This window comes from Lissotriton helveticus, chromosome 9 (assembly GCF_964261635.1).
Source record: "Lissotriton helveticus chromosome 9, aLisHel1.1, whole genome shotgun sequence".
Taxonomy (NCBI): domain Eukaryota; kingdom Metazoa; phylum Chordata; class Amphibia; order Caudata; family Salamandridae; genus Lissotriton; species Lissotriton helveticus.
Genome location: NC_136070.1, coordinates 338,080,428 through 338,098,895, shown reverse-complemented (window position 1 = coordinate 338,098,895; position 18,468 = coordinate 338,080,428). Strand labels below are relative to the sequence as shown.

The following is an 18,468-nucleotide window of genomic DNA, read 5'->3' as shown; positions in this document are numbered from 1 at the left end:
CAAAAGGTCCGAGGTCTTCATCAGGACATCAAAGCCTGGATACTAAATAATGTTTGTGGTTAGTGATAATCTCACCATTTAGTGTTGAGATGTGGTAGGTGCAGGGCAACCAGTTACTAAATAGAAGAACCACACCCACTCTACCATGTCAGAAACTATATATTTCAGGTTTCCTACTTATATCTTACAAATATGTCTTCAGGGACCATTGCTGCAGATATTGAGCAAATATTCTCAAACCGATGGGGCGTCTCTATTGTCAAACTTACTCCAAGCTAGGAATGCTGCCCATTTCTTGCCCCGGTGCTTCCCTCTGGCTGACAACCTACCACATCACGACTGGGTATAAAATTTGGCAGATGTCTAACAGCCATATGCACACAGCTTTAGCATCTTCCAGTCAGTTTTAGCAGCTTTGAACACGCATGCTAGTCTTCAAGTCCATGCGAGTTGTTTGAAGCAGACTGCGTAGGTCTAAAAAACATTGATATCCATTAGTTTTGGGGGGTTTTGTATTTAAAAGGTTTCTCAATATTCACTAACGTATACAGAATAGAGACAGCTTGTGAAGTTGGGGTGCAAGCTTCCCTCAGCCACAGACTGCCTATACTAAGGTAGCAGTAGAGCAGTTTCCTATTCAAATTATACATGGTAGTGGAAGCTACTTTCATATAAGCAGGAAAGGAACAGTAGACGCAGCAGTGTACTGCCCCCTCTCAGACATGTTTAGCATTGCAGAATCTGGACGGGCACCTCCCGAAACACAAGCCTTGCTCACATGCAGCCTTAAATAGGGCTTGAAAAATCATAAATGTTCCTAGACCGGCAGGTCTAGTAACTTGAATAAACTACTCGAACTAACTGTAATTGTCTTTGACCCATAAACTGGTCTCATTATATCTTCCTAGGCAAATATTTAATTTTGCAGAGCCACCTTTTAAAAAAATTATTACATATGAAAGTACCGTCCAGTAGGGGAGTTTAGCATTCTTGCTGTACAAAAAAACGTATTTCAATCAATCAGAATACTTGTAAAGCACGCTACTTACCCGTTTGGGTCTCAAGGCGCTGAGGGGAGGGGATGTCGCTACTGCTCGAAAAGACGGGTCTTGAGGAGTCTTCTGAAGGCGAGTAGGTCTTGGGTCTGCCGTAGGTGGGTAGGGAGGGTGTTCCAGGTCTTGGCAGTGAGGTAGGAGAAGGATCTGACGCCGGAGGTTGTTCGTTGGATGCGGGGAACAGCGGCGAGGGCGAGGCTGGCGGAGCAGAGTTGGCGGGTGGGGGTGTAGAAGCTGAGTCTGCTGTTCAGGTAGGCTGGTCTGGCGTTGTGGAGTGCTTTGTGTGCGTGGGTGAGGAGCTTGAAGGTGATCCTCTTGTCGACGTGGAGCCAGTGTAGGTCTCTCAGGTGGGGGTGATGTGGTTGCAGCGGGGGACGTTGACTATCAGTCGGGCGGAGGCGTTTTGGATGCGTTGTAGTCGTCGTAGGTGTTTGGCTGGGATTCCTGCGTAGGGTGCGTTGCCGTAGTCCAGTCTGCTGCTGACGAGGGCCTGTGTCACCGTTCTTGTTTCGGTCGGGATCCACTTGTAGATCCTGCGGAGCGTGCGGAGGGTGTTGTAGCAGGAGGAGGAGACGGCGTTGACCTGTTTAGAGATGGAGAGGGATGAATCCTAGGTTGCGTGCATGGTCGGTGGGTGTCTGTGCTGTTCCCAGTGTGGTCGGCCACCAGGAGTCGTCCCAGGCTGAGGGGGTGGGTCCGAGGATGAGTACCTCCGTCTTGTCCGAGTTCAGCTTCAGACGGCTGTTACTCATCCAGTCGACGACGGCCTTCATTCCCTCGTGGAGGTTGGTTTTGGCGGTGAGCGGGTCCTTGGTGAGGGAGAGGATGAGCTGGGTGTCGTCAGCGCAGGAGATGATATTGAAGTCATGTTGGCGGGCCACTTGTGCGAGGGGGGCCATGTAGACGTTGAACAGCGTCGGGCTGAGGGATTAGCCCCGGGGGATGCCGCAGATGTTGGTGGCCTCGGATCGGAAGGGCCGGAGAGGAAGTACGTGGTCCAGTCAAAGGCCTTCTCTTGGATTCCGGCTTCTAGGAGGCGTGTCTTCAGACACGCCTTTGGTATTTATCAATAGACTAAATGCATAATAAGAATCTAGACCACATATAGGGAACACATGACCCCCTAACTAGCCTCTTAGTTCACTAATAGCCGGGCAGGGCAGGTGAAGGAATATTTGAGTTCCTCTTTAAAAACTCAGTTTTAATAAATATATAACTACAGCATTAGGTGGTAGGGCAAGTGGAGAAGTGTGGCTCACTGGTTAGAAGTGGAGAAGTGTGGCTCACTGGTTAGAGGCGGCAGATCCGTAAGCAGAGAACGGCCCGGGACCAGGGTTCGATTCCCGACGCGGCAGGGTCGTGGACCAGGGTCAGCGGACTCTATAATTCTCGCCTCGGTGCCTACTCTAGTCAGTGACCACACTCGGCAACTCTGGGCATCAGCTTGCCTCATCTTCACAACGGCCCCCCCAGACCGCCGGGGATGCTTGGTCGCACCTTAGAGATACCCATCAGGGACCATCTCTCAGGGTGAGCCAGGACGGGTTCCCCAGCGGTCGAAGCGTGGAGATACTCCTCCGGGAGTCGATTCCTAGCGCTATATAAACCCACAATTTTAAATTGTCATTGACAGACTGCCTATTTTCCATTGAAAAACGTTCCCACTAACATGGTTTTATTTATAAAACTATATAGTGTATAAACAATCTGTGGAAATTGGGTTTGAGCAAACATATTTATCATTTGCGTATCACCAAGTAAAGTGTTCTGATTTGGTGTCATCCTATTAAAATATTTTTTTCAACAGAATTCCAAAACAAGGACTTTCATGACTACTGAAATTTATTTTGAAATGTTTGTACAGTTCATTTCTTACCTATTTAAATGTGTGTTATAATAAAACTTTCCTTGCTATAGCCTTTCGTTTCACACTTTTTGCACAGCATGTTTGTCAAACAGTTAATTTTACGAAACCCTCGTGCAGCAGCCAGAGCGGTTGACTCCTGAGCACGGGACTCACGGTTCGATTCCCGCTGGCAGCACAGATCAGCACCCTGTGACTCTGGGCAATAGCTCACTTAATCTCCCTGACAGCCTCCAGCGCCTTAACCGCATGCGTGCGGGCGGAATTCCGCCCGTACGCTGGGTTTTGCGAAACCGCACTTTACGTGACGAGCTGGGCTCGTCATGAGCGTGCGAGGAGGCTACGCCATGACGAGCCCAGCTCGTCATGAGCGTCGAAGGGGTTAAGACACCTAGGGGTGATTACTTTGTGCTTTACAAATACCAGATACAGAACTTTGCAGAGAAAGTAATTGTAGATGCAAACTGACTTTTGACCTCTGTCTCGGAACACAGAATAAATGTGACCACATAAAAACAAGATTTAAAGGCATCTTTAATGCTCCTTCAATTTGTGAGTGAACAGAACACTTGTTGGTTGTTAGCTCACCAGAAGAAATATAGCTGCTCTGATAAAACCTGAGTCACCATAGCAGGTGGCCGAGGAGATTTGTCAAGGCCTGCTAAATAAACTATAAACCTTTTTCTATAATCTCTTGTCTATAGGGCACATGAATGCATGTACTAATAAGATAATTGAAACAATACAAACATTCAGTGTATTTGTATCTTTTCTTGAGCCTACTACTGGAGCTTTAACTTGTTGAACATATATACCCGAACTCTTTGTATAAGAATTTTCCACGCAGATAAAAGAAAATTGAAAAAATACAGACCATCTTCATGTGGCATATTGATGAATATTTTTGTTGCATGGTTATTGCCAATGTTCGTCATGATTTGTCCGTATTATACAGGCAGATCCTGCCTGCTGGCACTAAATGAAACATTAGGGAAAAAAACAAATACCATATACTGTACCCAGAGGTCTTCCACTGGCTTTCATTCATTTAGGCAGGAGCTGTCTCAACCACATAAAAAACAGAAGTATAGGCAACCAATCACATGTATGACCATCGACTGTGATTGCCGGTACCATAGTCCTACTGGCCTTTCAGAGGTCCTTGCCTGTTACAGAGAGTGAGTTACCATACCAACTCGGTCACCACGTGAGTGTGTGTGGGAGAAAATTATATATTTTAGCTCCAGATGTTTAATTTGTCAATGTTATTGCATTATGACTGGTGGGAGCTCAGTGGACTTCTGCATTTGCTGCAGGTTATCTGTGCTTGACCCATGGTCATAAATTCAAATCCTGGCGTGTTGTTTCAACTTTTCACATTTTTAAGGGTTGGGTAACAATTTAACCTCTCTTAGTGTCAAATGTTGATGGCCATCTACCTATTCTGGCAAATAAAAAAATGGTATGCTTGCAATATGCCAATGATTTTCTCGTCCTAAGCCAAACACCATTTAGCTTTCAAAGATTGATCAACACACTGCCACGTTTATATCAAGCAACAAGGGCTGGAGTTGAACTTGTGGATAACTAAAGTGGCGCGTCTAGTGGACTTAAATACAATAAGCACAAGTGGTTCATTAAAGGCGAGCAAGTTGAGTTGGAACATTCAAATGAATACCTGGGAACCCATTTGTGTACCTGGGAATCCCTTTAGGGGGGCAGCTGTCGTTTACAATCCACATTATGACCTTACAAGCAAAAGCCCATTCTTTTATATATGCCTTCAAGCTTCTGAAAAAGAAACTGAGCGGTCCGTAACATAGCCATCTCTTGACCGTGTTGGCAGCACAACTTTTACCCACCCTGCCGCACGGTCTGGAAATATGGCATGGCAAGGAGATAGAAATCTTAAATCGGCTCCAAACAAAGGTCTATAGAGCAGTCTTCAGTCTTACCAAAGCATCCTCCCCAGCCCAGGTAGGCTTCAACAAATTAATGAAATTGTGCGGGAGACTTCGTGCCTCGGATAGTGGGTTTACGCTATTTTGCACTTGAAATTAGCATAATGCCCTTTTTAATAGGCTTTCCGAACACACTTGTGTGAAATACTTCAATATATAAGCTGTGTCCTAACAAGAAGACTGGTCAATTGCATGCTAACCTTTACTTCTTTTTACAGGGGCAAAGTCAAAGTGGTGGACATGGTCCAGGAGGTGGCAAGAAGGATGATAAGGTACTTAATCTGTAAAATACGTATCAGTTGCATTTAATTTCTAATGCCAATACACCCAAATGTTTACTGCTTGTTTACATTCTGTATTCTGCATGTTTGATTGACGGTCGACTGTCATCCCTTTTGTAAAAATGCAACATTTTCTGACTGGTATGAGTATGCATCTGCTTTTTCTTAAAACAAAATAGTCAACATTTCTGTGGGATTTTAAAAGATCTGTCAATGTCATAAATTAGAAATATGCCCCATTTTCCATTTGCAGATGCATGCTTCTATTTGGATACACGGGGTTTTGAAGCAGAAGTTGTCATGTAGCTATTGACTTTGTATAACAATAATTGCTTTAAAATATTTACATCATACAAAGTAGCAGGTGCTTGATGTCCCTCGTGCTTACATAAAACAGATAATAAAGGTGACAATGTGTGCACCAAAAAAACAAATGACGAAAAAGACGATATGCTGGGTATCCCTTTGAATCTGTTCCCATGGGGTCTTTCGATTTATTGTAAAATGGGGCATTTTTGTTTGTGGAGGTACCCATGAGACTTCAACTTTGTCTGCAGTTTTGCGGTTATCATCAGGACTAATAAAGTAATGGGACAAATAGAGAAAGACAGATACATAGGAGGTGGTGCTGAAAACGGCGCAAAAGCAGGTTCAAAATTATGCCCTAGATTTATATACACCTACATATAGCAAATGAATGTGTATAATGAAGGCGTGGAGCCTTTCTGAGTGTCGGAAAAATGTAATATTTGAAGATAGTCTTTAGGAGTACTAAGGTGTTTATTTCAGGGATGATACCCATAAAACATACAGCAATTTAGAATCATTCAAGATCCATGCAACAATTATATACAATGTGCAAATTACACTGTTAAAATACAAGGAGAGAAGGCAACGGTTAAAACACTTAAAAAGAAACCCCTAAACTTTTCTATTGGAACCACGCAGAAACTTAGTACTACTGTAAAAAATAACAGTGCTCGTGTCAAACCCTAAGGCTGGATGTAATTGTCGAAGCCCCAGATTGCAGCACAACAGCAAAATCCATTTCATTCTTGTTGCTGAATATCTGGTGTGAAAGAACAAGACTTGTTAAATATTTTCTTTACCTGTGTCACATGCCACAGGTAAAGATGCCATGCCATGCAGAAATTGTTGTTCTACTTCCTCCTGTCCTACCTACATGTAAAGCAATTGATCATAAGGGTGCCAAATCTAAATTTCATATGTAATGTTTTGGTACTTTGGGGAACAATTCCGTCCAAGAAAACTTCGAACTTTGTTAATAATTTGGTATTAAAAAATGTATCAGATAAACTACCAGGTTCAATGTTTGTCTGGCATTTATCGACAACTTAGGCCCAATAAGATTTCTTTAATACCTCTCTTGCTAATCGATTTATAGACATGGGGTCGGTCCTCATTCTTTTCAACCCTAAATCTATTAGCCAAAGCTTAATGTGACCCAGCCAGTTCAAGGAGAGACCCTTATCTAGCCGTAAAATCTGTTATTTTATCCCAGTATGACTCTGGCTCTGGCGTGGTCCATAGCCTGACCCAATACAATAATGGTCTGAGTTGTTAAATTTGAAACTCTTTTCAGAGAAACCTAAATAAAAACCAGGGAACTGGGCTGCTCTGTGGTAAATTGGAAAGAGATCTGATAAAATTGTTTTAGCAATAGGAGTGGTCCGTGGTGTTAGCCATCCCCTAGATTGCTGCCCCATAGAGTGCTGCTGATTGAGTAGTGGCTCTATAATCCTCTTTAGCTGGTGATATTGATCTAGTTGTTGTAGATCTGTACAGCCTCACTGTGGTTGCAGCTCTATGTACAGCTAATTGGCCTACTTGTCTGAACTGGTGTGTATCAAGTTAGAGCATGGTCAATCTTTTTTCCTAAGTAGGCAAAGAGGTCAACCTCTTCTAAAACGGTATCTCTCAATCTCAGGTTATTGCGCAAAGATTTATGGGGTCTAAAGATCTTAAGCTTTGATTTTTGAGGTATTAATCTCTAAACCTTTTAATTTGCAAAAGGCTTGTAATCTGTTTAGCAGAATCTGCTGGAGTTCTTCAGATTAGCAAGTTGTCACCCGCGAGTATTAACCTTGGAATGAATTTACCATCTAATTTTGGAGCCTCATGGGTGCATTGGGACAGATAACTAAATGCATCGTTGATAAAGAACGAAAATACTTGGCGTACTCCTCTCTGTGGGAATTCTAACAGTTAGTTAGTGTCCCTGTTTCCCCATCTGCCTTTAGCAGTTCTTAACATTAAACCTTGTAATGATCGAAAATAGGCCATGCGGGATGCCCATTAACTTGAGAGAGGCCCAGAGTTTGGCCCTGGGAACAAGATCAAAGTCTGTCGTCAGGTTCATGAAGGATACTTACAAGTGATCTTCGGTTAACTTGGTGTGTTACCATAAGGCTAGGGCCAGTTTAAAAACCTGATCCACTGTACTAACCTTGGTTGTAAAGCCAGCCTGAAAAGATAGGATCTCTGCCTTGCTTATCCATTTCTGCAACTTGACCAGAACCTATTTACAGAATACCTGCTGTATGTTGTCCAGCAGCCTAATTGGCCTATAGCTGATGAGTTACTTCGGTCGCCTTTTTTGTAAACCTGGATAATTTCAGCGCAGGAATCAGGTAAAGATCTCCCGGAACTTTATCAGGACCAGGTGCTTTTCCTTCACAAAGGGATTCTATGGCTTCCACTGTGTCATTAAAAGAAATATAATCTCCTCACTAGTTTTCCTGGTCTTGGATATAACAAGTATCCATACTCTTTGTTAATATCAGTGAAGTATAATTTAGAAAAATGAGTAACCCAAATGTGGGGCTGGATAAAATGATCAAATGATGTGCCGAAATGAGGTATTATACCTTCTAGATGATTATTGCAATTGTTATTCCATTTAATTTTGCATGTTTGAACCGTATGCTTTTATCGTCCTCTTGCGACACGAATGGCTAGTGAATGACAAGATGTAATGGATTGGATCAAATCCAGTCTGATTTGCGTCACACTCCAGTCTATCAAGGATTGTACCTTATTTTGCATGGCTTGCTGGCTTTAGGGTCCTCCATAAATATACCCATCAGAGCATCAAAAGGGAATGATGAATTTTGGGAATTGGAATTTTATTATGGAGTAAAGCCACGTATGGCACTACGGCTGAACTAAAAACATTATATATTCTTGTAAGGGTAGAATTATTGATTTTGTTTTGGGTCACTTGATCGCCCTCTTGTTGTTCCCAACTAATGGCTCAATGCCTGATGTTGCATCCAAGGTAGCAGCATCTTTTAGCAGTACTTCAGATAGTTTGTGATGCTAGTTATGGGACTTTCATCTAGTAATGGAATACCTAGGGTCTCACCTTCTTGCTCAGTGACAGACACAATGCAACCAATTCGCTCAAAAGTTGTGTTAAAACCTCCTGCTAGGATTAGATACGGTCGACCCTTAAAGATCGAAGATAGTCTCACTATATAACGACAGCCAGCCGATAGGGGTTTTTGCGGTTCCTCCCCCTTGCACCAAGGTCTTGTGGCCCGTGTAGTCCCCTAGACAGGGCAAGTGCACCCCGTGCAGCGGTATGAAGACTCATGCTATATAAAGTGCCAATGCCAGCTGGCCGATGAAGGTATTGCAGCTTTTCCCCTTTGCTGCAAGGTCTTTTGGTCCCTGTAAGCAGAGCAAGTGCGTCCCACACAGTGTGATGAAGACTTCCACTATATAACACCAACACCAGCCAGCCAATGGGGGGCGGGGGTATTGCTGCAGGGTCTGGTGGTCCTTGTAGACCCCCTAGACAGGGCAAGTGCATTAAATATAGTCAATATGAGTGTCCAAAGGTGAATTTCAGAGCGACTGTGTCACTATTTATTGAGGCGCTCAGGCTATCAAGTTTCAGTCCCATAGCTGTAACATGAAGCAAGTTAAATGTCCAATGGGGATTGTCCATCTGCATATCACACGCAGGGATCAAATAAAGATCCTAATGCTCTGTCGATTTACTGCTGCTGAGTGAAGACCGCTTACTGAGTAACTGTCACTGTAAGTCTGAATAGGCTTCTGCCATTTCTTAAAACATGGCCAACTAGCAGTATCTGACTCAATGTTGCAAAGATGTTTATCCAGTATAAAATAAAATCCAATTTTTCTTGAATAATTGTTTTAGTTAATTTAGAAACGCTTTGAGCAATCAGTGTGTAATTGACTGTTTTGGGTAGGCAGGAAACAATTTGTATACACAAGAAAATAATACTACTTGAATGGTTGTCAAATACTTAAAATCTGTCGCAATACAACAAGATCAGACAAATAAATCATCAACGTACTGTGGCGTAATCAGGATGCAAAATATAAAAAAAAGCATACTAATACACTTCTATATCCATACATTCAGAAATTTATTTTTGTCACAGTCTGCAGTTTAGTGCCATTGGGGTATCCGGTCAAGGCCCTAGTTTTATGCCAGTCTCAAGATAATCACAATATTTGTTTTTGAAAACTAACGAAACATTAACCGAGCATAGTTTTCTTAAGCAGCATATTTTGGATTAAATTATGCTTTTTGAGGATCATCTTTCAGAGTGCTGTACTTGGGGTGAATGTTAATGGTATTTGAAACCTTTGAAATGGTTCTTGTGCTAAAGATTTCTTCTACCAAAAGGTGTGGTAATAATGAAAATAATCCGAAAAATGTACTGCTTCTTTTATTTCAAAGGATAAGAAGAAAAAATATGAACCTCCAGTTCCCACCAGAGTAGGCAAAAAGAAGAAGAAAACGAAGGGTCCAGATGCGGCTAGCAAGCTTCCCCTTGGTAAGAACTATGATATCATAAGCAGTCTGCCGAAAGTGGTAACGTTTCAAAATCTAAGTCCAGTGGAGAATTTAAGTAGTCCTTTCATAGTATTCTTTGCAAGCAGCGTCTGGCATTCATGGACCTTTGTCAATAAAAGGAACACTTTGAAGCTGTGGGCATCTCAACAAATGATAGTGTGATTAGACATCTTTTTATTGCAAGTCTCCAGATCATCTCCAACACAAGTCTATTGTAACTATATGTTCCAGTCGTTTAGAAGCTGCGAGGCTAAGAGTAAACCAGCATTTGGAATGCAATAGGTGTTGCATTTGAGAGAGATTAAGCTATTTGCATTGTAAATGACAATGCCTTTTATTTATATGTTTTGATAATTATCAAAACATATAAATAAGAGGCATTGTCATTTACAATGCCAATAGCTCAAACTCTCGTAAATGCAAGACCTATTCAAAGAAGCGGACGCCATTGTCCCGATTGCTTATAAAGTGAAAGCGCGCATGGCATGCGGAGTGTTGCAGGAAAGCATTTCGTGCCTGCAGTGGGAGAAACTATTTAAATAAAATAGTGCTTACAGACTAAAAAAGACGTACAGTGTAACAACCGAAGTTAAAGGGCTGGTCCTCATGGGAGGTTAGAAATGAAGACAAGGCGGTACTAAGGAGGGACTAGCCAGCCTATTGATAAATCAGAAGCTAGCATTTACGAAGGACAATGACACAGGCCAATGACAAATCTAGGCGGAGAGTGGACGGGGCTCCAATACAGTATGGCTCGCAACGCATGCACTGCTCAGGCTCGACCTAATAAATGGATGGATGGATGGATGAATGAATGGAGATGAACGTGCATAAAAGTAATTAACGCCCCAGGCCCCCTTTACTCTTGATGAAGTCCTAAGCACTTCAAAGCCCACCAGGGTTTTAGAGTGATACAAGTAAAGCATTACGACACAGACATGGGTAAAAAAACAGGAGATGTGTAATTACTTCAGTGGAAAGTTAAAAAAAAATAATCAAAAAACATGAAATAGCTATGAAAGACTGTGTGAGCCATGAAGCTCTATGGATATGTAAACAAAATTCCTCCACAAAGCTCATACAATTGCACCATGACCCACAGAATTGTCACAGCCACTGTGAGTAAGAAAGTGTCCCTTCAGCTAGGAGTTTTCCCCATAAGCCATGAAATTGCCTGCACTTACACATATAATGAGGGGGATAACTATAGGGGAAGAAAAGGAGATGGGAGTTAAGTGGAACAAAACAGGGCAAACGCTACAATAAGGCCTGGAAGAGGTGAGCAAGAGAGGCAAAATAAAACGAACAAGTTACCAGACAGACAGTAATCAACACACGCAGAACACATGACTCTATTCCTTTCTTCGAACACAAGAAATGAATGCATAAATTAACACCAACAACTAGGTGAAAAAGGCACCAATATCGAACATCCACATAGAGATTAAGGATTAACCCTGTTTACCCCAACCACACCTTGAAACAGCACCGAACGCCCACACACACACTGCGGGCATATACATCCCCTAATGCACCATACATAAATGAATGGATGCGAACACACCATAACATGCACTCATAGAAATCACCAAATGCGATAACACACATTCATGCAGCCACATATACACTAATCAAACACATTTTCAAATGCGCACACACACACATACATCAAGTCCACACACACACTCGTTTGTTATTTTGTCATTGGGATAGAAGCAAAGATGCACCCACAGAGCTGACACTCATAAAACACTTGCATTTTCTCAGTACGTGTCCTTTAGCAAGGACACACAATACAGCAGCAGAAATAATATGTCCCAACGAAGACCTTGAAACCCGCAAGCTGACAACTTTTCAAGCAGTCTGTATTGTGCACCGTGAGTGCAGCATCCGCAGACACACAATAATAAGCAGTATACATTGATCATTTAACAACGTGTGTGACAGAGTGCAAATATACAACTGAAGCAGCATCATGCATTCTCCATGCACTAACTAGTCATGTCTTCTGCTCCGACCCTTTCGAGCTCCCTCCATCCTCGCCCTGCCCACGCTCCTCTGCTGTCACGATCGCCTCCTAAAGAAATAAAATAAAGGCGCGGCTCACCAAACTTTTTTTTTCCAATATTTTATACTACTAGTAAGCAGCGCAGCATGTTGCCTGTGCCGCTGCTTAGTGAAAGAATAAAATATTGAAACAATAGTTTGATGAGCCGTGCCTTTCTTTGGAGTGGGGTGAGTCGGTGCTTGCAGAGAGCCCAAAGGGAGTTTGGTAAGATGCGCCGTGCAAAAGAAAGGCGCAGCTCGTTAAACTCTGTTTTTTCAATAATGTATGCTTTTAGTAAGCAGCGCTGCATGCTGTATGTGCCGCGCTACTTATTAAAAGCATAAAATATTATAAAAATTGAGTTTGGCGAGCCACACCTTTTGTTGTAGTGAGATGAGGTGGGGCTTGCAGAAAGCCCATCAGAGTTTGGTGTGCGGTGCCGAGTTAAAGAAATGCGCAGGTCATTAAACTCTATTTTTTCAATGTATTATACTTTTAGTAAGCAGCGCAGCATGCTGCCTGTGCCGCGCTGTTTCTTAAAAGCATAAAATATTATTAAAATAGAGTACCGCGCCAAAACCCCGAATACAAATAACACCATTACTGCTGAGGCTGCTGCAATGTTTAACAAGCTGCAACTTCGCAAATAATATAAAAAAGTGCTCACCCACTAGATAAAGCCTACCGTGTAACGCCACAAGTAGACGATCCAGTCCGGATGGGCCGTCCGAGAAGGAGACAGGGCGGTAACAAAGAAGCCTCATTTTGAATCGCCAGCCACCGTTTAGCATAAACGATGATGCCAACCTATCAAAATGAAGAGCAGGGCTTCAACTCCACTTCTGAAATCGCCTCAATTACAATAAGCCTCGCAGAGCAAGCAGCGCATGCCCGCTGCAACGCACGTCCGAGAGACCTACAAAAATAAATAATCTTGTGTCTTCAGCCATGTTTCTAGCGGTAGAATTTTCATTGCAAAAAACACAGTGACGGCTGGGGGGTTGCCACTTGATTTGTTAATATTTTGAGGTTAGAGACCAAGACATGCCAGATATTCGACTTTTTGGGGACTCAACAACAGGAAGATATGCACACGTCTGCCTCACACTTCTTCTCCTCAAGCTTGAATCCATGAAGGGCACAACATTGTCGCTGAGAGGTTCTCAATTTACTTGCTTTCTATCATATCAAACATTTTCTTCAGCTTGCAATGTTAAAATGTGTGTGGTTTTCTTCTGTACTTTGCACATATATGAAATGTGAGTTTCACTTCTTTTTTCCACTTCTATGTAGGAATGCATCAAGGCTCAAATTTGGCTCTCAAAGTAGATGCTTTTGCAGTTCATATTAGACCATCACAAAACTCAATTATAATTGTTTTGGTTCATCTAATCTCGTCTTCAAAAACGAGTTTTCTCAAAGCTATCTTGGAAGAATTTGTCAAAATCTCTGTTTTGCACTTTTATAATAAGATTGTTTTTTTTTTTAAATCTTTTTATTGAGTTCAAATAACAAGAAACATAGAAGTAAAACAAAAGCAAGGCAAAATAATACAAATGTGTCACTACATTGCTGGGGGCGTACATATGCAAATCAAATGTCAGAAGAATACGATGAGATTGAGGGGGGGGGGAGACAAGAAGCAAACAAGACATCTAAACACCTGCGGAGGAAACGTCAGGTTGGGAGGATGACAGGTCAGTATCCAGTTCCGGACGGGGGGGGGGAGTACATATATCACCACGATATGTGTTCCATTGAGTCCAAATTTTCCCCCATTTGCGGGGCGTGCCACGGGAAACATAAACAGTCTTCTCTCTAAACATGCACCAGTCCATGTTCTGTTGCCACACCAGAACTGTCGGTGGCCTCTGGACGCCCCACAACTGGGCAATGTCTCTCTTGGCAATCATATTACCCAAGGTCACCCATCGAAGCTGCGCCAGGTCATAATCATTCGGCTCCCAGACATTCAACCGACATCTCCGCGCTTCAGGCAATGATTGCACACCCGTGACCTCACTCATAACTTCATGCACGCGAGTCCAATAGCGTAGCACAGCAGGACATTCCCAAATAATATGGAGAAACGTGCCCACCATACCACAGCCACGCCTGCACAATCCATCCGCCGAGAATCCCATGCGTACCAGACGGGGACCAGTCACATATACCCTATGAAGAATTTTGAGCTGGACAAACCGGAGGCGTGCCGGGATAGCCACCTCCTTCGGGGAAGAGATCGCAGCCTGCCAGTCTTCATCATCGAGTTCTAGACCATCATGAGTCCATAACTCTCGAAGGCTATCCAGTAGGTCAATCCTGGTATTAATTAACTTTTTATATACGAGCGAGATCGTGCTATCAGGGACGTGTCTATCCAGTATCCGATCTTCAAGCGGGGACGCCTCCGGAATATCCGAACCCAGGGGAAATACAGACAGGACCGCATGTCGGACTTGTGCATACCGAAAGGATTCTCTATCATTCAGGTCGTACTCAACTTTCAGCTCCTCAAACTTCTTAACTCTACCCTTGATCCATACATCATTAACCCTGCTGATACCGATCACATCCCACCTATCAAAACCCTTCGACTTCCAGAGGGAGCCAAGTTTTTCCGACGCAAAAAGCGGAGAAGCACGGGTCGGCTTGTCAGCCCATCCCATAGCCGCTGTAGCACGATACCACACCTGCACCGCTGTCTTAGTGGGGCCCGTGAGAGATCTGCCGGCAGATTTCGCGTACAGAGCCCTGTTATAATCTCCACCGGGCAGTAGCCATTTATCCATCTCAAAAGCCGGGTTCGGCAAAGGAGCGTAAGTGCCGTGGTTGATGGCCCCCAGCTGAGAGGCCCAATAGTAGCGACGAATGTCCGGGAGTGCAATGCCCCCATCGTACCAAGGGAGCGTCAGCTTTGAAAGGGCAATACGAGAACGGCCCCCCCATATCAATTGTCTTTGTAGACTGTCAATCTCCCGAAAGTAACTGGCTGGTACAATGTCAAGTGTGTTTTGAAGCGCATAAAGAAACCGTGGGAGCGACATCATCTTAAATAGCGCCGCTCGTCCCAGAGGAGAAAGAGGGAGCCCACCCCATGCAGTCACATCAGCACGGAGGCGCTGAAGAGGGGGCAGCAAATTGCGTTCATAACGAAGCACAGGGTCCAAGGTGATAAAGATACCCAGGTACTTGAATCCCTCCAGCTCCACCGAGATAGGACAGCCACGAGGCAGGAGAGGAGCCCCGCCGGAGAGGACATAGACGCAAGACTTCGACCAGTTGATGACAAGACCGGAGTTTTTGCGGAAAGAAGTCAAAACGTTGAAAAGGACGATAAACGACTTTCGAGGCGACGTAAGATACAAAAGTATGTCGTCTGCGTATAGGGATATACGATCCTCAAACTCCGGAGTCCATCTAATGCCCCTCAGAGACGGCTCCCATCTCAGCCAGGCCGCCAGCGGCTCCAAAGCTAGGGCAAACAAAAGAGGGGACAAGGGGCAGCCCTGGCGCGGTCCCCTACCGAGAGCAAAGGGGGTCGAGACACGCCCGTTCACCACCACTTGGGCTAAGGGGTCAGCTTAAAGCAATTTCACCCAGCCAATAAATGTGGGGCCGAAACCGAATTTAGAGAGAACCGCCCAAAGATATGGCCACTCCAGCGTATCAAACGCCATGGTGGCGTCCAAAGACGCCAAGATGGCCGGTTTACGCAGGGTCTCCGCCCGCGCAAGGACGCCATGCAGGCGCCGGCGGTTCAATGCCGTGTTGCAGTGTGGTATAAATCCGGATTGGTCCGGGTGAACCAGATCGCCTATGACCGAGACCAAACGATTGGCAAGCACTTTGGCCAGGATCTTCGGTTCAGCGTTAATCAGAGATATGGGCCTGAAGGAGTCGCAGCGGTCACGTGGCTTACCATCCTTATGAATAACCACTATGGAAGCCAATCTTTGGTCAGGAGGGAGAGAGCCCGTCCCCAGTGATTCTAAAAACATCGACCGTAGATACGGTGCTATCACATCCGGACGGAGCTTGTAAAGCTCAATGGGGAGCCCATTAGGGCCCGAGGCCTTCCCCGAGCGAACGGCAGTCGCGATCTCCTCAATCGTAGGCGGAGCCTCCAGGAGATCCCTTTCAGGGTCAGACAAGCATGGCGCGCAGAAGCAAGTGGGAGTCATGTTCAGGTCTATCGGACACAGGGGAGTACACTTCCCGAAAATAATCAGCGAAACATTCAACAATATCAGCAGGGTCAGTGATACGCACGTCATTCAAATCAACAATCACGGGGACAACCTGACTCGCACATTCCCTCCTATCCAGCCAAGCAAGCAATTTACCCGCCTTATCTCCCACATCATACAAACGTCCCTGCTGTTCCCTGCTCATCTCTTTCACCGCGTCAGTCACCAACGCTCTATAGTCAAGTTGTTTCAGACCTAAAAGGTGCAGCCTCTCCGGGGTGACCTCGGACTCCAACTCCCCCTCAAGAACAGTGATTTCATGTTCAAGACGGACAACCTCCTCCTGCCTACATCTCTTAACATTGCCGATCAAGGAAAGGGCCTGGCCCCGAATAACAGTTTTGTATGCTTCCCACAACGAGACAGAGGAGGACACAGAACCCACATTTTCAGCAAAGTATTGGTCAATCGTTTTAATCAGTTCCGTTCTGACCTTGGGATCACGGAGATACCACGGGTTTATCGGGGCCACTCTACCCTCCGACCCCACATGCGCGTCCACGACCAACCATAGTGGGGAATGATCCGAGATACCCCTAGCAAGATGTTTCACCTCCCTTATGGAGGAGGCCTGGGAGGAGGGCATCAACACGTAATCCAGTCTCGAAAGACTGCCGTGGGCCCCAGAGTGGAAGGTATATTGCAAGTGCCCAGGGTGAAACAGGCGCCAGCAGTCAATAAGCCCCAGAGCCTCCAGGAAGTCCCCCAACCAGGAATGAGACTTTGCGAGTACACGGGGAGGGTAACGATCACACATCCCAGACAATACAGAGTTGAAATCCCCACCCACCACAAGCAAACCCTCGGGGAATCCCAAGATCACCCTTCCCAGGTCGGCATAGGTAGTAGTCTGGAGACCGGGCGGTACGTAGACGGAGAGCAGGGTGATAACCATCCCCTCCCAGCGCCCCACAATGGCGGCGTATCGTCCCCTATCATCCAGGATAATATCATCAACAGCAAGAGGGAGGGAGTTTCGAATCAGAATGCCCACCCCCCTGGAGCCAGAAGTGAAACCTGAGTGCGCAATGAGACGATAGCCACGCCTATTCATTGCAAGGCACGTATTGCCAAGCAAGTGCGTCTCCTGGAGCAAAGCCACATCAGGGGACAAACGTCGCAGCAGCTGCAAAACTATACCCCGCTTGATCCTATCTCCCAACCCATTAACGTTCCAACACAGTAACCTTAGTCCCCTACCCCCCATCCCAGAGGCCACCCCCACCCCCCCACACCAGACGCGACACTGTAAAACAGAAGATCATCGATACTATGCATGGATAACAACAAAGAAACGTAAACTGCCCCCCCCAACCCCCCAAGAAACCTCATACATCTCACCCCCACCCCGCACCCCTGCGTAAGACTCAAAAACAACCCCAACTTGCAGTGTGCCTGTCGCCCCAACATACAACTATTCTACGAAAAGAACCCCAGAGGAGGAAGACTCACCCAACCCCCACCCACACCCCAATCAGACGACATGTTGCAAACAATAGTGGCATATCCTCAAACCACTGCTGAAAGTCAATACGTTGGTCCGGGAGCCGATTTCGCCCCCTATTCCTGCTCCACCGGGCCACCCTCTGCTCCACCGGAGTGTCCCGAAAGATCAGATAGATCTCGTCCCGGGGGCAGCGTGTCCAGCCAGTCACTTGCCGCTCCAGGATGATCAAAGAAAAATGTTCGGTCATTGTAAACCACACGTAGCCGGGCCGGGAAAAGCATAGCATATTTCATATCTCTGTTCCTCAGTCTCTTTTTCACCCCCTGGAATCCAAGCCTCTGTTTCTGAACCTGCTGGGTGAAGTCCGGGTAGAAACTAACTGCGGTGTTTTCATAAGCCGTAGGACCAGATAGGCGGGAAGCTTGCAAGATCGCATCCCTGTCCCGAAAATTAAAGATCCAGGCAATGATGGGACGCGGAGCGGCTCCCAGCTTAGGCGGGCCACCCGGGATCCTATGTGCACGTTCTACTGCAAAAAACTTGCTGAGGACCTTGGGCGCTAGATGATTCAAGACTAAGTCCTCCACCAGCAGGTCCACCGGTGATGCCTCCAACGTCTCCGGGACCCCAACCAGACGGACGTTGTTCCGTCGTGCACGGCCCTCAAAATCATCCAAGCGGCGAGAGAGGTAGTCACGGGCGGATCGC

General features: G+C 45.2%; 1 protein-coding gene across 1 annotated transcript in view; it reads left to right on the top strand.

Moving 5' to 3' along the window:
• Positions 1-18,468, top strand: part of PSMC1 (proteasome 26S subunit, ATPase 1) — a 74,433-nt gene that overhangs the window by 12,992 nt on the left and 42,973 nt on the right. The window contains exons 2-3 of the mRNA XM_078660061.1: positions 5,099-5,152; positions 9,900-9,996. Coding sequence (XP_078516187.1) covers positions 5,099-5,152; positions 9,900-9,996 — 151 coding nt within the window. The remainder of the gene's footprint in view (positions 1-5,098; positions 5,153-9,899; positions 9,997-18,468) is intronic.